Source organism: Eptesicus fuscus, chromosome 11 (genome assembly GCF_027574615.1).
Source record: "Eptesicus fuscus isolate TK198812 chromosome 11, DD_ASM_mEF_20220401, whole genome shotgun sequence".
NCBI classification, from domain to species: Eukaryota; Metazoa; Chordata; class Mammalia; order Chiroptera; family Vespertilionidae; genus Eptesicus; species Eptesicus fuscus.
Genome location: NC_072483.1, coordinates 72,384,584 through 72,402,212, shown reverse-complemented (window position 1 = coordinate 72,402,212; position 17,629 = coordinate 72,384,584). Strand labels below are relative to the sequence as shown.

General features: G+C 47.4%; 1 protein-coding gene and 1 pseudogene across 1 annotated transcript; one reads left to right on the top strand and one right to left on the bottom strand.

Annotated features, from left to right (window-relative positions):
* Positions 1 to 7,348: 7,348 nt before the first annotated feature.
* CDK5R2 (cyclin dependent kinase 5 regulatory subunit 2) lies at positions 7,349 to 8,455 on the top strand. Its single transcript, XM_054723443.1, has one exon. It carries the CDS (start codon positions 7,349 to 7,351, stop codon positions 8,453 to 8,455), a length of 1,107 nt encoding a protein of 368 aa, XP_054579418.1.
* A 5,261-nt stretch (positions 8,456 to 13,716) lies between these two features.
* LOC114232874 (small nucleolar RNA SNORA42/SNORA80 family) lies at positions 13,717 to 13,841 on the bottom strand (annotated as a pseudogene).
* Positions 13,842 to 17,629: the final 3,788 nt, after the last annotated feature.

Here is a 17,629-nt window from a genome sequence, read left to right as displayed (position 1 = left end):
ACAGCTATAAATTCCAGACTCAAAAACCAAACAAAAAGAAATTTTAATAGTACCTGGCTCATTAATGAAGAATATTCTAGTAAGAAAAAAACAAATAAAAAAGCATGTTAATGGTACAGATCAAGCAAACCTTTCTTGCTCTGTAAAAATAATAACAATATAATTTGTAATAACTCACATTTTTAAAACACAAGCACCATATACATATAATATATAAGCATTGAGAGATTAAATAAAATCTTACAATAGCCCTGGTCCACTTTGATAGACCTCAGAAGAATTAAGAAACTTGCCTCAAGCCTCCAAGCTCAAGAGTGGAGGAGCTGGATTTGAACCCAGACCTGCAGCTCCAGAATCCACATAGGAACTCCCATACTGTCTTTCTCTTTTAAAAATACAAATGTTCTCTATGCTATTGTGCATGAGTCAGATCTCTTTCTGGCCCCTTCCTCTATTAACAACAAATCTGGGCCATGAGTTCCTTGTTCAGTCCCAAAGGAGGACTGGACCCCAGGGCTCAGCCTCTCTCAGGAGTAGGCTCCTGGAACTCCAGGGACCCTGAGTTATTCCTGAAAGTCAAGATAAGAAAGGCTCTCATGGTCATGGCTAGAGTCTAGGGACCAGGTACGATGGAGGGTTTCTTGGGGGACAGATGAAAGTGAGCTTGGGGCCACAGAGATGAAGGCTGTGTGTGGATTCAGGGAACTTACAAGCTAGAGTTCTCGAAGGTCCCAAGAGTCCCAGAGCAGGGTTTTCAGAATTCATTGGGGCTAGGCCACAGCAGAGGGTACCCCCTATGCCTGGGCACAGGGGAGGGAAAGCAGGACTCATGGAGGGTCTATGCTCACAGAGTGGAATTGAGACAGAGGAAGACATGGGAACAGGGAGAGGGACAGAGAACTAGAGGAAGACCCAGTCACGGCAGCAGCCTCCCTGCAGCCAACTGCCTGGTTGAGATGGAAACGCTGATTCCAGCTCCAGCCTCCAGACAGGCTAAGAATATCTCAGAAAAGCAACAGCCACCACCCCCGCCCTTTTGATCTGCTCCTACATCTGGAGTGCTATGCTGGGCGCCAGCAGGGGCAGGGAAGAGAAGGGATGTGTGTGTGTGTGTGTGTGTGTGTGTGTGTGTGTGTGTGTGTGTGTGTGATGCTTGGGATGGGGGGTGAAATGGAGGAGGCAAAAAATGGTCTTGGTGGAAGTTTTTTCTGCCCAGTTCTTCCAGTGCTCTCCAGTAGCTCTATTTCTCAGTTCAACTACTCGAACTGAGAAATAAAGCTACTGGAGAGCGCTGGAAGATTGGGCAGAAAAAAACTGTTCTCAGGGGGCAACAAAGGGAGGTGGGGGCAGGAGCCAGGCTTTGGGAATAGAAGATTCAGGAGTGAGGATGAGCGAAGGCTGACCTGATGGAGAGACCAAGGCTTTATTAAGGAAGGAAGGAGAGCTTATGGCAAGGAAAAGGAGCCCCAGCTCACCCATGACATCCCGTGAGCCTTTATCCTGGGCCCTGCAGCATCTCAGCAATGGTCCCTTCTCTTCCTGCCCCAGAGTACCTTTTCCTCATCTGTGCTTATCAACTCTATTCTCTGCTCTTAAAAACCTATATTTGGGCTCCTCGATTAAGTCCTTCTAGCAAGGGGCCTGCTGGAATGGAAAAGGTGTTGAGAAGGTGGGGGTCTTCCTCCTGGCAGCCAGCAGCATCTCCTTGGTCAGGTTCATCTCTTCTCTCTGCCCACCCTCTCCCCCACTCACCTCTGTTGCCAGGGGCAGGGTCCTGCTCCCTTTATTGCCTTCCCAGGGCCTTACTCCTCCCCACCCCAGCTCTCCTAGGCTAGAGTCCTCAGGAGAAGGGAGAGAGGTAGGCTGGTGCATATGCTCTCCCTTTGCACACCTAAGGAGCTGAGACACTGGATGGGGGTTCTGAATGTGTGTGTGTATGGGGGGAGGGGTAGCAAGATCCAGGCATTCAGATGCCCAGGCTGAGTCTCCACCCTTGGTGTTTTAAGAATCTGCATTGTCATCAGCCTCTATGGAGGGATCCATTGGAGAAATGGAGGTGCAATGACTTTGGGTTCTGGGATCTCTGGTCTTCATGTTTACTGGGGAAACCCTGGCCATTTTGGCATCCTGTCCTTCGTCTCACCATCTTTCAGGGGCCCCTCTGAAGTATTGCTGAGAGCCTGAGTACCCCTCTCTTTGTCTCCTGTGCTGAACTGCAGAAGTGCAGGCCTTACACAGATGCTGGGCACACAGAGACTGAGTCCATCAGGCAGAAACATATCAGGGAGAACCAGACAGAACTGGAGCTAGAGAGGGAAACAGATTCACAGCACAGATTAATTTTGAATCAGATTCATGGATTAGAAGAGACTTTAGGTATCATTTTAAGTTCAGTCCCCAAGATGTTATCTTATTCCTTTAGTATTCATTTTTATCTGATAATAAAAGTAAAATATATAGTTTTTACATTTTAATATAAAGAAAGGGAGACCAGCCAAAACCGGTTTGGCTCAGTGGATAGAGCGTCGGCCTGCAGACTCAAGGGTCCCAGGTTCGATTCCGGTCGGGGGCGTGTACCTTGGTTGCGGGCACATCCCCAGTGGGGGGTGTGCAGGAGGCAGCTGATCGATGTTTCTCTCTCATCGATGTTTCTGACTCTCTATCCCTCTCTCTTCCTCTCTGTAAAAAATCAATAAAATATATTTAAAAAAAGAAATAAAGAAAGGGAGACCAGAGAGCTGAAATGACTTCCCCAAGTCATACCGTTTATAAGCCATGGACTAGAACTCCTGCCTCCTAGACTAGGGACTCTCAGAGAGGGAGATGAAAACAGCCAAAGGGCATAAGAGTTTGAGCTGCATTGCCTGGAGATATTCCCTTAAAGGTGGGGTTCATCTTCCCAGAGGTGCGGGTGGGAGGGGTCAGTGAAAGGCTCATCTCTACAGTGAAAGTACAGTTCTCATCAATAAGGCCATGTTCCTACACCGGCTAAAATCTCAGTCCTCCATTTCTTGGTCTAGGCCCGTGGTCTGCAAACTGCGGCTCGCGAGCCACATGCGGCTCTTTGGCCCCTTGAGTGGGGCTCTTCCACAAAATACCACGGCCTGGGCAAGTCTGTTTTGAAGAAGTGGCGTTAGAAGAAGTTTAAGTTTAAAAAATTTGGCTCTCAAAAGAAATTTCAATGGTTGTACTGTTGATATTTGGCTCTGTTGACTAATGAGTTTGCCGACCACTGGTCTAGGCCTACAATTCTGGTCTTAAAGAGCCTTCAGGAATAACTGCTTAGCTGGACAGGGCATTGTTCTCCAGAGTGATGGAGACAGACAAGGGGTTTCTCATCTAAAGGAGTCTAATCCAGCCAGCACTGTCCCAGAGGAGTGTGTACGTCAAGCATGTCAAAACTCAAAGGCTAACACAGGCCAAATAAACAAGGTTTAAGTTTATGTAGGCCGCAAAAAAAAACAAAAGCTTCAATTTTCATAGAAACGTAGGTTTATTTCGATAGAGACATGCTGAATATGAAGGGCTGAAATAAATGAGTCATCGTTAACATAAAATAATAGAACATTTTAATAACAATTAATATTTTTTCTTTAACATTAACTTATCGGACACTGAATAACTGCACAAATTGATAAGCAAATAAACCTAAACAATAACGCAAATAAACCTATTTTTCTTGTTCTCCGAAAGCGAAATATTTCCTGTTGTGCACACCAAACAAGACTAATGATGTGGCAGTCGGCTGCTAAAATATTTGCTGCTAGTATTAGTGGAAAGAAATGGTGCGCCTGTGCATAATGCGTGTAAAGGAAATGAATGCAACACGATTATAGTAATCAGCCATTAGCGAATGTTGTAGTTTGTTAATGATTATGTATAACAGGATATTAAAAATTAAGTTACAAAATTTTTATTAAAACATTTCTTACATATTGTTATGTTGGCTGGGCCGCAAAAATATTCGTTGTGGGCCGCAAGTTTGACATGTTTGGTGTATGTCCATGGGAAATGGACAGACCAGAACCAACATACATATAAATGCATCAGTTACAGAATACAGACCTGAAATATAACCAAAGCAGAAAAGTACACTTGTAGATGTGGCTGGGACATCATTGTCCTTCTGTAAAGCCTGCCTTCTCATCAAGTCTTTCTGGTTTCACTACGCTTAGCTCTCTAGGCCTCCACCCTGTAGAGGCATAATCTCCCTCTCTCCTCCCTTAATATCTCTAGCTTTTTAATAACAGAAATGCTGTCACTCTTTAAGGATTAGTTTTGATTATTTTGTCTGCTTTAAAAAAAAAAAATTCCACCCATATCCATCCTGCACATCTTGGACTGGGGACTCAGAGCCCAGCCCTTAACCAAGTTGTTATGTAGTAGCTGTTGCTCAGGGGAAGAGGTTAGAGAGACTGATATCGGAAAGAGCATTAGGTCCCTTCCAATCAAGCTTCTTGGAGGAGGTAGAATTTCAAGGGCTTGACAGGAGAAGGCAAAGTAATGTTTATTTTTGAGGGTGTTTGGCCCAGTAGTAGGAATTCGAGATTCAATAGAGATAACCACACTAGGTGGAGAGTGGGTGAGCCGGAGAGTGGGTATGAGGCAGGGTAAGGTGAAGAATGAGAAAGGGAAGTGTGACCTTTTAAGATACCTGATCTGGGGACCCTGACACAGAGGAAGAGACTCTTGATTCTGACCCAGAGGACAACAGGAGGTCACCGCTGGGCCTGTAGTGAGGGTACCGTGGTGGTGACATCTGTGGGTACTACATAGAAGATCTTGTCCTAAACAATACCAGGTTTACGTCAATGAAGGACTCTGGGGAGCAGAGCTGGGAGGACCCACATGCCATTCAGATCCATATGCCTGGTGTTTCTGCCAGTGCAACTCAGTCTCTATGGGGCCTGATAAAGGCTGACTCAGAAGGCTTTGTAGGAAGAAGTGGGACCAGTTCTAGGAGCTGAAAAAAGGGAGAATGGGGAAATTGAGCAGGTCAGCTTGGGCTGTGAGAGACTAAAGATCAGATCTAAGGGAGCAAAAGAGACCCTGATGAGACCATGTTTATGGGTGCTGAGTCAGGGAGGGGTACAAGTCTGCATGTGTACAGTGGAATCAGATAGGGAATCAAGACAGGCAGATCACAGGCCTCCAGGTGTGAGTACTAGTAAGCAAGGATTGTGAGACAGCTGAGAAAAGCTGGTGGCAGGAGCTGCAGCCTAAGGGGATTCTGGAACAGCCTATCTGGAATGAACCACAAGCTCATGTGCATACACACCAACCCTGACACCAGTGGATGCTTGGAGCTGTGTTGGTGGTCTGTGAGGAACATGGAGGTGACTCCAGAGATGGTTCTGAAGATTTTGCTGAATCCATAGGTAGGAGCTTCTCTTGCCAACATACCCACCATCAAGGCCCACTTAAGAAGCTAAAGACTTGGGCCCTAGCCAGTTTGGTTCAGTGGGTAGAGCATCGGCCTGCAGACCAAAGGGTCCTGGGTTTGATTCTGGTCAAGGGCACGTACCTTGGTTGCAGGCTTCTCCTCAGCCCAGGCCCTGGTCAGGGCTCGTGCAGGAGGCAACCAATCGTTGTGTTTCTTTCACATCGATGTTTCTCTCTGTCTTTCCCTCTCTCTTCCACTCTCCCTAAAAAAATCAATGGAAAAATATCCTGGGGTGAGGATTAACAAAAAATAAAAACAAACAAACAAACAAAAGAAGCTGAAGACTTGTGGGATGGGGAGCGGGAAGAGGTTAACCAGAGAACTTATATGTATGTACCAGTATGCATAACCCATGGACACAGCCAATAGTGTGGTGAAGGCCTGGAGGGGGTGGGGGTTGAGGGGTGGAGGAGATCGGTGGGGGGCTCAGAGAGACATCTGTAATATTTTCAACAATAAAGATAAGTTTTTAAAAAAGAAGAAGAAGAAGACTCCTGTGTTGGGGAGCCAGTGAGCAGGCCTGGAGAAGGGTGGGCACTATCCTACAAGGCATATACAGCCCAGAACCAGCTGGGCTCAGAACCTGCAGTAAGCCCTGGAGAGTCTGAAATACAGGACAAAGACTTTGTGGGCACTGAGGAGAGGAAGGAAGGAAGGAAGGAAGGAAGGAAGGAAGGAAGGAAGGAAGGAAGGAAGGGAAGGGAGGAAAAAAGAGAAATGTGCAGGACTCAGCCTAATAGCTTGCAGCTGGGAGTGGGGATAGACTGGCAGGAATCATTTAACAATGAAAACCCACCTCAACCTGAACCTGGGACTGGGCTGGAGGTTGTGCCAACCCGTTTGGGCCTCCCTCCGCTCAGAAGGCCCTGTCTGCTGCCTGAGCCTGTGGAGACCAACCTATTCAATTTCCAGCATTGCCCCATGGACCAACCATCCATCATCCACCCAAGTGTGGGCTCAGGGTGTGTTGGTGAGGATGAAGAGCACAAGAAGAGCCATCCAGGGACCAGAACCCCAGGACCTCTCCCCACAGAACTCAAAGACAGAGAATCAGACCGGAGAACTCGGCCTCAGGGACATATATGGGGGTCTTGTGGTCCCTATAGCAAGGCCCCCCAAGGAGAATTGTGACCTTCAGGAAAACCCAGGCCCTGCCAGCACCCATCACAGGCAGAGCAAAAACGTGCCTACTACAGCTCTCTGTGATGGCCTCGTGAGGAGGTAAGATAGGGGAGAAGATCTAAGAGGGAATAGGTCAGACAGCCCAATTGAAGGAGCCAGTGCAGTAAGACCCCGCCGAAGCCAGAGCGCCCAGATGGCGGCACTGCTACCTATGCTGCCACCAACACATAATCAAAAGGGGAGGCTGTCCCCATGGCTTCTCTTCTACCTCGATTCAGTGCATCAAGACAAGCTGACCCAGGTCTCTAAGACCTGTATAGGGAGGTGGGAGCAGCCACTCTTTCTCCCCAGCTCAGACCCTACGGGGTCCTCGAACGACGGCCACATCCTCCTCCATACCCCTTGCTGGTGTAGGGAAAGGACCAGCAACAGAGGGTGGAGGTGGGCGGGACTTGTGATTGGCATGTGAGGTTCTATTGGTCAGAAGAGCTGCCGATTAGGAGGGCAGCTCGGGCGAGGATTGGCAGCGTGAAGCGGGGCGCGGCGCAGCGAAAGAAGAGGCCCTAGGGGTGGGGCTGACGCTGCAGCTGGCGCAGCTCAGACTCCGAGCAGCAGTCGCCGAGCAGCAAAGCAGCCAGCTTTCCCCGCCCGTTCCCGCGCCCCGGTCGGGGCTAGCCCCCCCACCCCGCCGGGTCCCCGGGGGCTGCAGTAGCGGCGGCGGCGGCGGCAGCGGCGCCGCCCGTGGTTCCCGCTGGGGCCCGGGCGCCGGCCCCTCTCTGCAGGATGGGCACGGTGCTGTCTCTTTCCCCAGCCTCCTCGGCCAAGGGCCGGAGGCCCGGCGGGCTGCCCGAGGAGAAGAAGAAGGCACCGCCCGCGGGGGACGAGGCGCTGGGGGGCTACGGAGCGCCGCCAGCAGGCAAAGGCGGCAAAGGCGAGAGCCGGCTCAAACGGCCATCCGTGCTCATTTCGGCGCTCACCTGGAAGCGCCTGGTGGCCGCATCTGCCAAGAAGAAGAAAGGCAGCAAGAAGGTGACGCCCAAGCCAGCGTCCACTGGCGCGGACCCTTTGGTCCAGCAACGCAACCGCGAGAACCTACTCCGCAAGGGCCGGGATCCCCCAGACGGCGGCGGCGCCACCAAGCCCCTGGCCGTGCCTGTGCCCACAGTGCCCGCGGCCGCCGCCACCTGCGAGCCGCCGTCGGGGGGCAGTGGGGCCGCACCGCCGCCAGGCTCGGGCGGGGGAAAGCCGCCGCCGCCACCCCCAGCCCCTCAGGCGGCGCCACCGGTGCCTGGCGGCTCGCCACGGCGGGTCATCGTGCAGGCGTCAACGGGCGAGCTGCTGCGCTGCCTGGGCGACTTCGTGTGCCGACGCTGCTACCGCCTCAAGGAGCTGAGCCCCGGCGAGCTGGTGGGCTGGTTCCGCGGAGTGGACCGCTCGCTGTTGCTGCAGGGCTGGCAAGACCAGGCCTTCATTACGCCTGCCAACCTGGTGTTCGTGTACCTGCTGTGCCGCGAGTCGCTGCGCGGGGATGAGTTGGCGTCCGCCGCCGAGCTGCAGGCCGCCTTCCTCACTTGCCTCTACCTCGCCTACTCCTACATGGGCAACGAGATCTCCTATCCGCTCAAGCCCTTTCTCGTGGAGCCCGACAAGGAGCGCTTCTGGCAACGCTGCCTGCGCCTCATCCAGCGGCTCAGCCCGCAGATGCTGCGGCTCAACGCCGACCCCCACTTCTTCACGCAAGTCTTTCAAGACCTCAAGAACGAGGGCGAGGCCGCCGCCGGCGCCGGGGGTCCACCCGGTGGGGGAGCGCCCGCGACCCCCGTCTCCTCGGCCGCCAGGGACAGCTGCGCGACCGGAGCCAAGCACTGGACTATGAACCTGGACCGCTAGGGATACCCGACGGCCGCTCCTGCCCCCGCCCCAGCCGCTGACACACACTCGGAGCCCTGGAACCATCAAGCTGCCGTCTCTGGTCACCGCCGCTCCCGCCCTGGCCGGAGGAGGAGCCGCCCCTGCCCCGCCGGGGAAGGTGGAGGCCAGGAAGCCAGAGGCCGCGGCGTCTGGATTTGCTGGGCGCAGGGTGGGGCTGAGGGATGAACGCGGGAAGGGGATCCCCCTACCTCAACCTTTCTGTATGCGTCCTCATCTTTCCAACTCTGCCCAGGTCTCCCCTTTCCTTTCTCTGTGTGTCTATGAGCCCAGCTTCCTCGGTTTTGTCCGTTTCCTCACTTTCTTCCTGTATCTTCATCTTTCCTCTTATCTGCCTTTCCATTTTACTTCCTTGGGTGTGTATTTACGTCTCCATCTCACCCCATACCTATTTCTCTCTGCCCCCGTTTCTCTTTCTGCACCTGTGTCCCCATCGCCCATCTTGTTCCCTTTTTCCTCGCTCTTGGCATGTGTCACCACCTTCCTTCCTGTCTGCCTCCCCCACCCCGCCTGTGTCAGCCTGCATTCATTCCCCCCGAATGAGCCCCCATTCCTCCCTCCCCAAACCAAAAGGAACATTAGTTCTTAATTTGGATGGACTGAGGTGCGGCGAGAAACTGTATTCCCAGAGGCTCAGACAACCACCAGGATGGTCCTTCACCCCACCCCCACCGCCTCTCTCTACCTTTCCAACGTGTTGCATGCCGGGAGTTGGGGGGAGAGGGATGCCGACTGCAAGAGGCTGACCTTTGGGAGCAAACTCAACCTAGGAGGCCACCCCGGCGGCAGCGGTGCCTCAGCGGAAGGATGGGAAGAGACAGAAACTCTTCTTACTTAGGGGGAGGGGCACCCTCTTCCTTATCCTTAGGTGTATTTTGTTTCCCCCTCTTTTAATTTATTCGGTTGTTTCTGGAGGGTAAGGGGGGGAGGGAGGGAGGGTTGGGCGGGGAGCTGTCTGAGGTGCTGATCTGAGGCCGGACTGGAATCCTCCCCGGAGGGTACCAGGGACTGGGTTGGGCCTGGTGCGGAATCCAAGGTGCCAATGATGCGGGCCGACGGCGCGGGCCGCACTGTCTATCTGTCCGTCTGTCCGGAAGATAACTATAAAGCGCTTGAAGCGCCTGCAGATGGTTTTGCGCCGGCCTTTCTTTGGGCCCCGGGAGGGAGGGAGCAGGAGCAGGAGTGGAGCTGCCACAAGCAGGGCAGGAGGTCCCCAGGGGCCTAGTGAGGAAGGTCTGGTCCCTGAGAACTGCTACTCTTTCGGTCCCATTTACTGCCATCCCCACCCCCACCTCCATTTTGTCTGACCTAGCTCCTCATTAATGGCCGATCCGTTTCTGGATTAAGCGATGAGGGCAGCAGAAGTTGTCCCCCTTTTACAGAGTGGTCCATTGAGGCAGAACTAGCTAATTATTGTGGCTACTTTTCTCTTCATCTCTCCCCGCCATATATCCTGTCAGGAGTCCAGGCAGACCTGACTTAAGTCTGTGTTCACCACTCTTAGGTGGGGCCTGACTGCCACAGGCAGCTCCACACGCTTCCCCTCACCCACTGGACTGCTTCAAGGCTGCTTCGGTCACACGCCTACCCAGAGCAGACTTGGGAGGACCATTCCTGCTTGAGATTCAGACCTGGCTCTTTATCCCTAGGGAGGCTAGGACACAGGCAACCTGGGAGACAGGAGCCACTGATTGGGGTTGAAAGAGAAATAACCTATTTCGCCTGAGATCCCTGTTTGGTCTCCCTTGCCTTCTTAGCCACATGGCTAAGCGCTCCATTCACTGTTTCATTGGCCCAAGGAAGCCTGTCTCCAGTAAAAGCGCTGGCGTCTCTGACCCTAAGTCACCGGGAGACCTCAAGAACGAGGCTTGCTGTCCGTGGTGCTGACCTGCACACAAGGGCAGGAAGAGCCGAGTAGGGGCCTGTAGGGGCGTGGGGAGTCGCGGATTGGGTCTCAACTAGGTTTTCCGGATAATTTTGAAGTGGGGTGTGATCAATTCTGTTGGTGAGTTACAGGAGTCTGCCCCCAAACCCAGGAATGACGGCTTCCTCTTGCCCTCCTAAGAGGACAGACTTCGACTCTCCCCCAGCCTCTGCCAAGCACCCTTGGACCCGGCCTGGAGCCGGAAATCCCCAGTCCAGATTTGTGAATCGAGTTCCCCCGGGGAGGGGGAGAGAACTGGCGGAAGGGAAGGCGGGAGCTGCCGCCCATTGGCTGGAATTTGGCGCAGTCAGCGCGGTGCCGTCATCTCTCTTAGTTTGGAAGGAGGGAGGGAGGAGCACTTGGGTCACCTCGCGGCTGTCGCCATAGTAACCAGACTGAGCGGATGGGCGGGGCCACCTCTCATTTCTCTCATTTTCTATGGGGGGGAAACAGTCCTAATCTTCCTTATTTGGAACTAGTTAGCAAGACTACTTGATTGGAGTTACTGCATTAGGTATTGCCCTTGAACCCATTGACGGAGCATCTTCCCTGTACTACACACACACACACACACACAGACACACACACACACACATATCCCTCCAGGAACCTGTGGTTTGGCACTTGGAGACCTGGAATGAGAAAAAGTCTCAGTGTGTGGAGTCAAATTAAATCTCACTTTCCTTGCCGTGCCCCAAGGCATGAGGCTTTGCCATAATCCGATTAGGGGTGAAGGACTGGAGGAGGATCAGCTTGAATACATGGAAGAATTAGCCTTCTGGGTCAACTTGATCAGACTCCTGTTTTCTGGGAGAGAAGGCAATTGTAAGGTGAAGAGCTCAGAACTGTCTTCTGAGAAGGCAAGGTGAGAAGCAAGTAAGCTTAGAAACAGAGCGAAGTGCCTCCTTTTTACTGCCAAGAAGTGGACCTCGGGAAAGTGAGTCCAGGCTCAGGAAGGTGGTTTTGAAGGGGGCCCAGAGCTTTAGAGAGAGCCCAGCAGGGGTGAGGAGTGGACTGAGGGGAAAATGGAGATGAAGAATAGCAGACAGAAGCCCAGCTGGAGCCATGACTCAGCACTTCTCCTGGTTGAGGGGGTGGGGGTGACTCTCCCAGTACAGGGGCAGCAGAGGGGGGAGGGGAGCAAAATAGCAAATGGGTGTATAAACAGTGATCCGACTATTTGCATAACACATGCATTGATATACAACAAAAGGCACACACTCTAACCCAGAAGTAGGTACATATGCATTTATACTGATAAAAATTTATTCAATTGTGACATACACATCTCCACTCCCACCTTCCCTGCCCCACTTCCTGGTGCAGAGGACATCCTGTCCTGAGAGTTATGCTTGCCTGCCCTTGGAATACCTTAGTACTTAATGGGAAAGGAGAAACAAAAAATTGCAGAGTTGGGGGGGGGTGTTGTCATGGTAACTGCTTTGCTTGCCAGGCAGGATGCCCAGCAACCAGAGCATCTGGCAGTATCCAAGGGGACATCCTGTGGCCTCTATCCACCTGAGGACTCTGCCTCAGGCTTTCAAATAGGCATTTCCAGAAGATTTTTACAATAGGGGTTGGTTTGGAAGCTAGGTGTGGGGCCTGACCCTCATCATGTGCCCTACTTTAAGTGGTACATAAATGACATTTGCTGAGAGTGGCCTCAAGACAGCACAGAGCTCAACAATTTAAATAACTTTATTAAGACCATTACCTTGCCTCTCAGCACCTTGCCAGACACCCTACAAGAAGATCATCTATACCTACACAGGCTAGATATGTAAATGGGATGTAGAAAAAAATGGTTTTAGTTCAGTGTGGTAAAAGATTGGGTACAAAATAAACCCCAGGGCATAGTCTTAGGATACAAGTTTCTTTGAGCAGATTAATACATAGATGAGGTTTTCAAAGTCAATTTCTCTGATGCACTTGCAGACTAGCTAGCTGACTTTTCACTCCAGTGGCCCCCATAACTGGCTTAACCTCTTAGTTTCTGGCTTTAAATGCTCCCAATTCAGTTTGGGCTTTCAGGATTCCCCGCCCCCCCTAGATTTTTTCCCACTATTTCTTCAGCAATTAGCTGCTCCCAAATTCTCTTTCTACTTGGATATATTGCCCACCCCTTGGTTAGGGTCTCCTGTGATTAATGTTTAGCTTTAAGCCCATAAATCATACAATTAGTCTCTCTGAGTACATTCTTATATGTGGCAACCTAGAAGGAAGGAGGGGTAATAATCCTATATAATAAAGAGCTAATATGCTAATTAGATAGAACAGCCAAATGACCTTCCGGATCGGGCCTCTAGTAAACAATATAAATATGAAAAGAGGTATTTCTTTACAATCTTTCTACATTTTACTCCTTCTAAAAAATAATTTGTTATCCCAGAAAAACACAGGCTATGGAGAAAAGCCAAAAAAAGGAAGTATAATGATGGAGAGCTTGTCATACCAGCTATTAAAATGTATTATAGAGCTAAGTAGCTAAAATACATGGCACTGATACAGGAATAGACAAATCCATAGAACAGAAGGCATAACCCAAAGCTAAACTTCAACAATTGTGGGAATTTAATATATGATAAAGGCACCACTTCAAATCCATTGGGAAAAGATGGATTAGTTAGTAAATGGTTTTGCTACAACTGGGTAGTCATTTTTATGAAGGAAAAGGTCAATTCTTCCTCATTTTTACCCCAAAATAAATTTCAAATTGATTTTTAAAATTAAATAAAAAGCCATAAAAGCCTTAGAAGAGGAGAAATTTCAAAGTATCTATTAAAATTCAAATGCACATACATTTTTACTCAGGAATTCCAATTTCTAGTATTGACCCTAGAGAAATACTTAAACATGTGCACAAGGAGACATAACAAATATTTTTAACATTGCATTATTATTTGAAGAGAGACAACTTGGAATCAACCTAAATATCTGCCCATAGGTTAGGGGTTAAATAAAATTTGAGACATCCAAATTACTGAATACTATGGTTAGTAGTATTCAGTTAAAAAGAGTGGATTGGACTGTATGCACTGATGTGAAAGATCTCCAAAACATATTGTATTATTAATAGTTGCATGACAATACATACAGTATAATACCATTTATGCAAAAGCAAACAAATCAAACTAAACTGTAATTTCTGTGTGTGTGTGTGTGTGTGTGTGTGTGTGTGCACAATAGAAGCTTGAGAAAGATATACTAGTACATCACTCTTAAAAAGTGACTTCTGGGAATGAACTGGGATTAATGTCTAGAGGACTTTCACCTTATCTGTGGAGTTTAAATTTTTTCCCACTGTGTAACTCACTTCAATGCCTGCAGCCTATGGGCAGAGGCCAGACAATGGTTCAAGGCCACAGTTTGCTCTGACATGGGGCACTATGAGGAGTTTAATTTTTTAAAAATAAAAATGCATGAGTATGTTGTTTTCATAATTAGAAAATAGTAATTAATATATGACTATATAGTCAAATATTAAATAAAAATACTTGGATAAAATATGAGTTATTTATTGTATTGTTATTATTGCATCTTGGGTTGGATGGAGAACGTCTTTTTAGAGATAGAGAGATCTTAAAGGAGAAGATTGATTCATCTGACTCCATTTGAGCTTTTGAACGTAAGTAAGAGAAATAGAGAAAGAAAAATAACAACCAAAGCAAGATTGAAAGACAAATGACAAGCCAAGAGTACGTATTTACAATACAATATATTTTCAATGTATACTTAAAACCGTAAAGAGGTAAGTCACACAAAAAATGTAAATAATTGATAAATACATAAAAATATACTTAACTTCATTATTGACGTTCATTAAGACGTTCAAATCAAAACAGTAATGGGGTATTGAATCTCTTATACTGACAAATGTTATAAAATGGAACATTTGAAACCACGAAAAAACTGAGGGAAATGTACACTTCCTCACCCTGCTTGTAGACATACATGTTTGTTTAGTCTTTTTGGAGAGCAACTTGGCTATTTGACCAGCAACCACATTTTCAGAAATTTACCCTAAGAAGGTAAGTAGGGAAAAACCTGATATAAGGATGCTTATCATAAATTACTTCATTTATTAATTTTAATCCTCACCCAAGGATATTTTTCCATTGATTATAGAGGGAGTGGAAGGGAGAGGGAAAGACAGAAAGAGAAGCATCAATGTTGGAGAGAGACAATCGATTGGTTGCCTCCCACTCACACCTTGACCAGGACAGGGGATCAAGCCTGCAACTGAGGCATGTGCCCTTGGCCAGAATGGAACCTGGGACCCTTCAGTCTGTGGGCCAATGCTCTATCCCCTGAGCCAAACCAGCTGGGGCCATAACATTATTCATAATGATAAAAAAAAATGGATACATCAATAGGAGATTAAGTAAATTGTGATAAATCAATATTCATTGGGATATTATGGACCATTGAAAATTATGCATCAGTCTATATTTATTGGCATGAAAAATTAACATGAAAAAGTGAAAATAGCAGGTTAAAAATAATATGAGAGAGACACCTTTAAATAGCTGTCCTCTTCTTGTCATTCAAATCTCTACTTAATAGTCCCTGTTCCTGATGAATTCATCTCAGCCTGCCCCACAGTCACCCTCCATCACATATTCCTGATTTTTCTTCATAGCATTTGTCACCACCTGATAAAGTTCTATCTTGTTCACTGCTAGAGTCCTTGTACCTAGCATAGTGCTGGACACACAGTAGGCAGTCAATAGGTATATTACTGATTGTGTGTGTGCATGTGTGCACAGGTGGGCGCACATGTGCAGCAGTAGGAACTTTTAGGATGTTTATTAAAATATTAATAGTTCTAAGTGGTGGAATTTTATTTTAATTTAAAATTTTTAAGATTAATTTTATTGGGGTGACATTGGTTAATAAGTTTACATAAGTTTCGAGTGTATAATACTTAATCTGTATATTGCATTGTGTGTTCACCACCCAAAATTAAGTCTGCTTCTGTCGCCATATATTTGACCCACTTTACCCTCTTTTACCTCCCCCAACTTTCTATATGGTGGGATTGTAAATGATCAGTTTTACTCCTTTAGTACTTTCCTGAGTTTTCTAGTTGGTAATGATGATAATGACAATGATGAAGAAGATGATGATGACCTAAAAAAGAAAAAAGAAAGAAAGAAAGGAAGGAAGGAAGGAAGGAAGGAAGGAAGGAAGGAAGGAAGAAAGGAAGGAAGAAAGAAAGAAAGAAAGAAAGAAAGAAAGAAAGAAAGAAAGAAAGAAAGAAAGAAAGAAAGAAAAGAAAATTCATAAAGAAAGAAAAAGAGACCCAGATGGTTTGGCTCAGTGAATAGAGTGTCGGCCTGCGGGCTGAAGGGTCCCAGGTTCGATTCCAGTCGAGGGCACATGCCTGGGGTGTAGGCTTGATCCCCAGTAGGGGGTGTGCATGAAGCAGCTGATCAATGATTCTCTCTTATCATCGATGTTTCTAGCTCTCTGTCCCTCTCCCTTCCTCTCTGAAATCAATTTAAAATTTTTTTAAAAGAATGAAAGAAAGAAAAAGACAGGAAGGAAGGAAGGACAGAAGGAAGAAAGGGAAGGAAAGAAAGAAGAAAAATGTGAGGCCGAGCAGTGTCTGGAAAAGGAAAAACACAGCCCTAGCAGTTTGGCTCAGTGAATAGAACATCAGCCTGCGGACCAAAGGGTCCCGGGTTCAATTCCAGTCAAGGGCACATACCTTGGTTGCTAACTCCTCCCCGGACCAGGCCCTGGTTGGGGCTCATGCAGGAGGCAACCAATCAATGTGTCTCTCTCACATCAATGTTTCTCTCTGTCTTTCCCTCTCTCTTCCACTCTCTGAATATTAATGGAAAAATATCCTTGGGTGAGCATTAAAAAAAAAAAAGGAGCCCTGCCCCACTCCTCTCTCACACATCTTCAAAGTCTCTTCACTCCCTTCCACCACCACCCCAAGCTGTTACCAAATTCCTCAGATTTAAGAACGTCCCTTGCTGGACAAGAGCAGTTAGACACTTATTTAGCCCAGCAAGCATGTGTATGTACACACACAGCACACGTATGGTGCACGCACATACAGAGAATATGGACACACACGTACACACCCTTACAAGGATCCATACAAGACCATTCAAAGAACACGTAACTGCCATAGAAGACCCATTTTTCCTTATTCAAATAATAATTTTTTCTCTTCACGTTAACTTATTCACATTTTTTATTTAAACAATGAGCACACTGCCTGACAATGTAGTAGGGTCTCAGAAATATGAAATGGGTAAGTGATGACAGTTTCTATGCTTATCTTTGGTTGCCAATAAATACACAACTAAATATGTGTGTATATATCTTTTGGACACAACTATAACTCCTCCTAGATGTTTGATATTTCTCTTCTCTTTTTGAATGCCTTGGTTTTTTTTTTTTCTGGATTTGGAGGTTAGGTTTTGTTTTTTAATTTTATTCTGGTACCTTTATAGTATCTTTATTTTATTCTTTAATCTATCTTGGAATTTATTTTTGTATGCAGCAAGAAATGGATAGTAAGTTGTACCAACCTTTGAATAGTTTTCCTGTTCCCCCAGTGAATACCATCTTCATTTTTTATGAAATTCCCACATATACATGGATCTGTTCCTTGACACCATTGGTCTACTTGACTATTTCTGCTAAACCACACCTTTTTTAAAAATATATATTTTATTGATTTTTTACAGAGAGGAAAGGAGAGGGATAGAGAGTTAGAAACATCCATCAGCTGCCTCCTGCACACCCCCTATTGGGGAAGTGCCCGAAACCAAGGTACATGCCCTTGACCGGAATCGAACCTGGGATCCTTCAGTCCACAGGCCGATGCTCTATCCAGTGAGCCAAACTGGTCAGGGCCAAACCACACCTTTAATAACTGTAGTTTTACAGTGTACTCATTATCTTTTGCTAAAATTGGCTTGGCTATTCTTAAACATAGCCCAGAAGAACTTTAGAACCAAACATGTCAATATCCATAAAATTTCTTGGGGACTGTATCACTTTTATAGATCAATTTGAACAGATTTGACATTTTGCAATACTGAATCATTCCACTGAGGAACATGCTAATTATTCCATTTATTCAGGTCTTCTTTTACATTCCATTGTTAAGATTTATAGCTTTTTCATTTAAATGTTTTCCATATTTTTCATTATGTTTATCTGAGAGTATATTTTAATTGTTGTTGTAA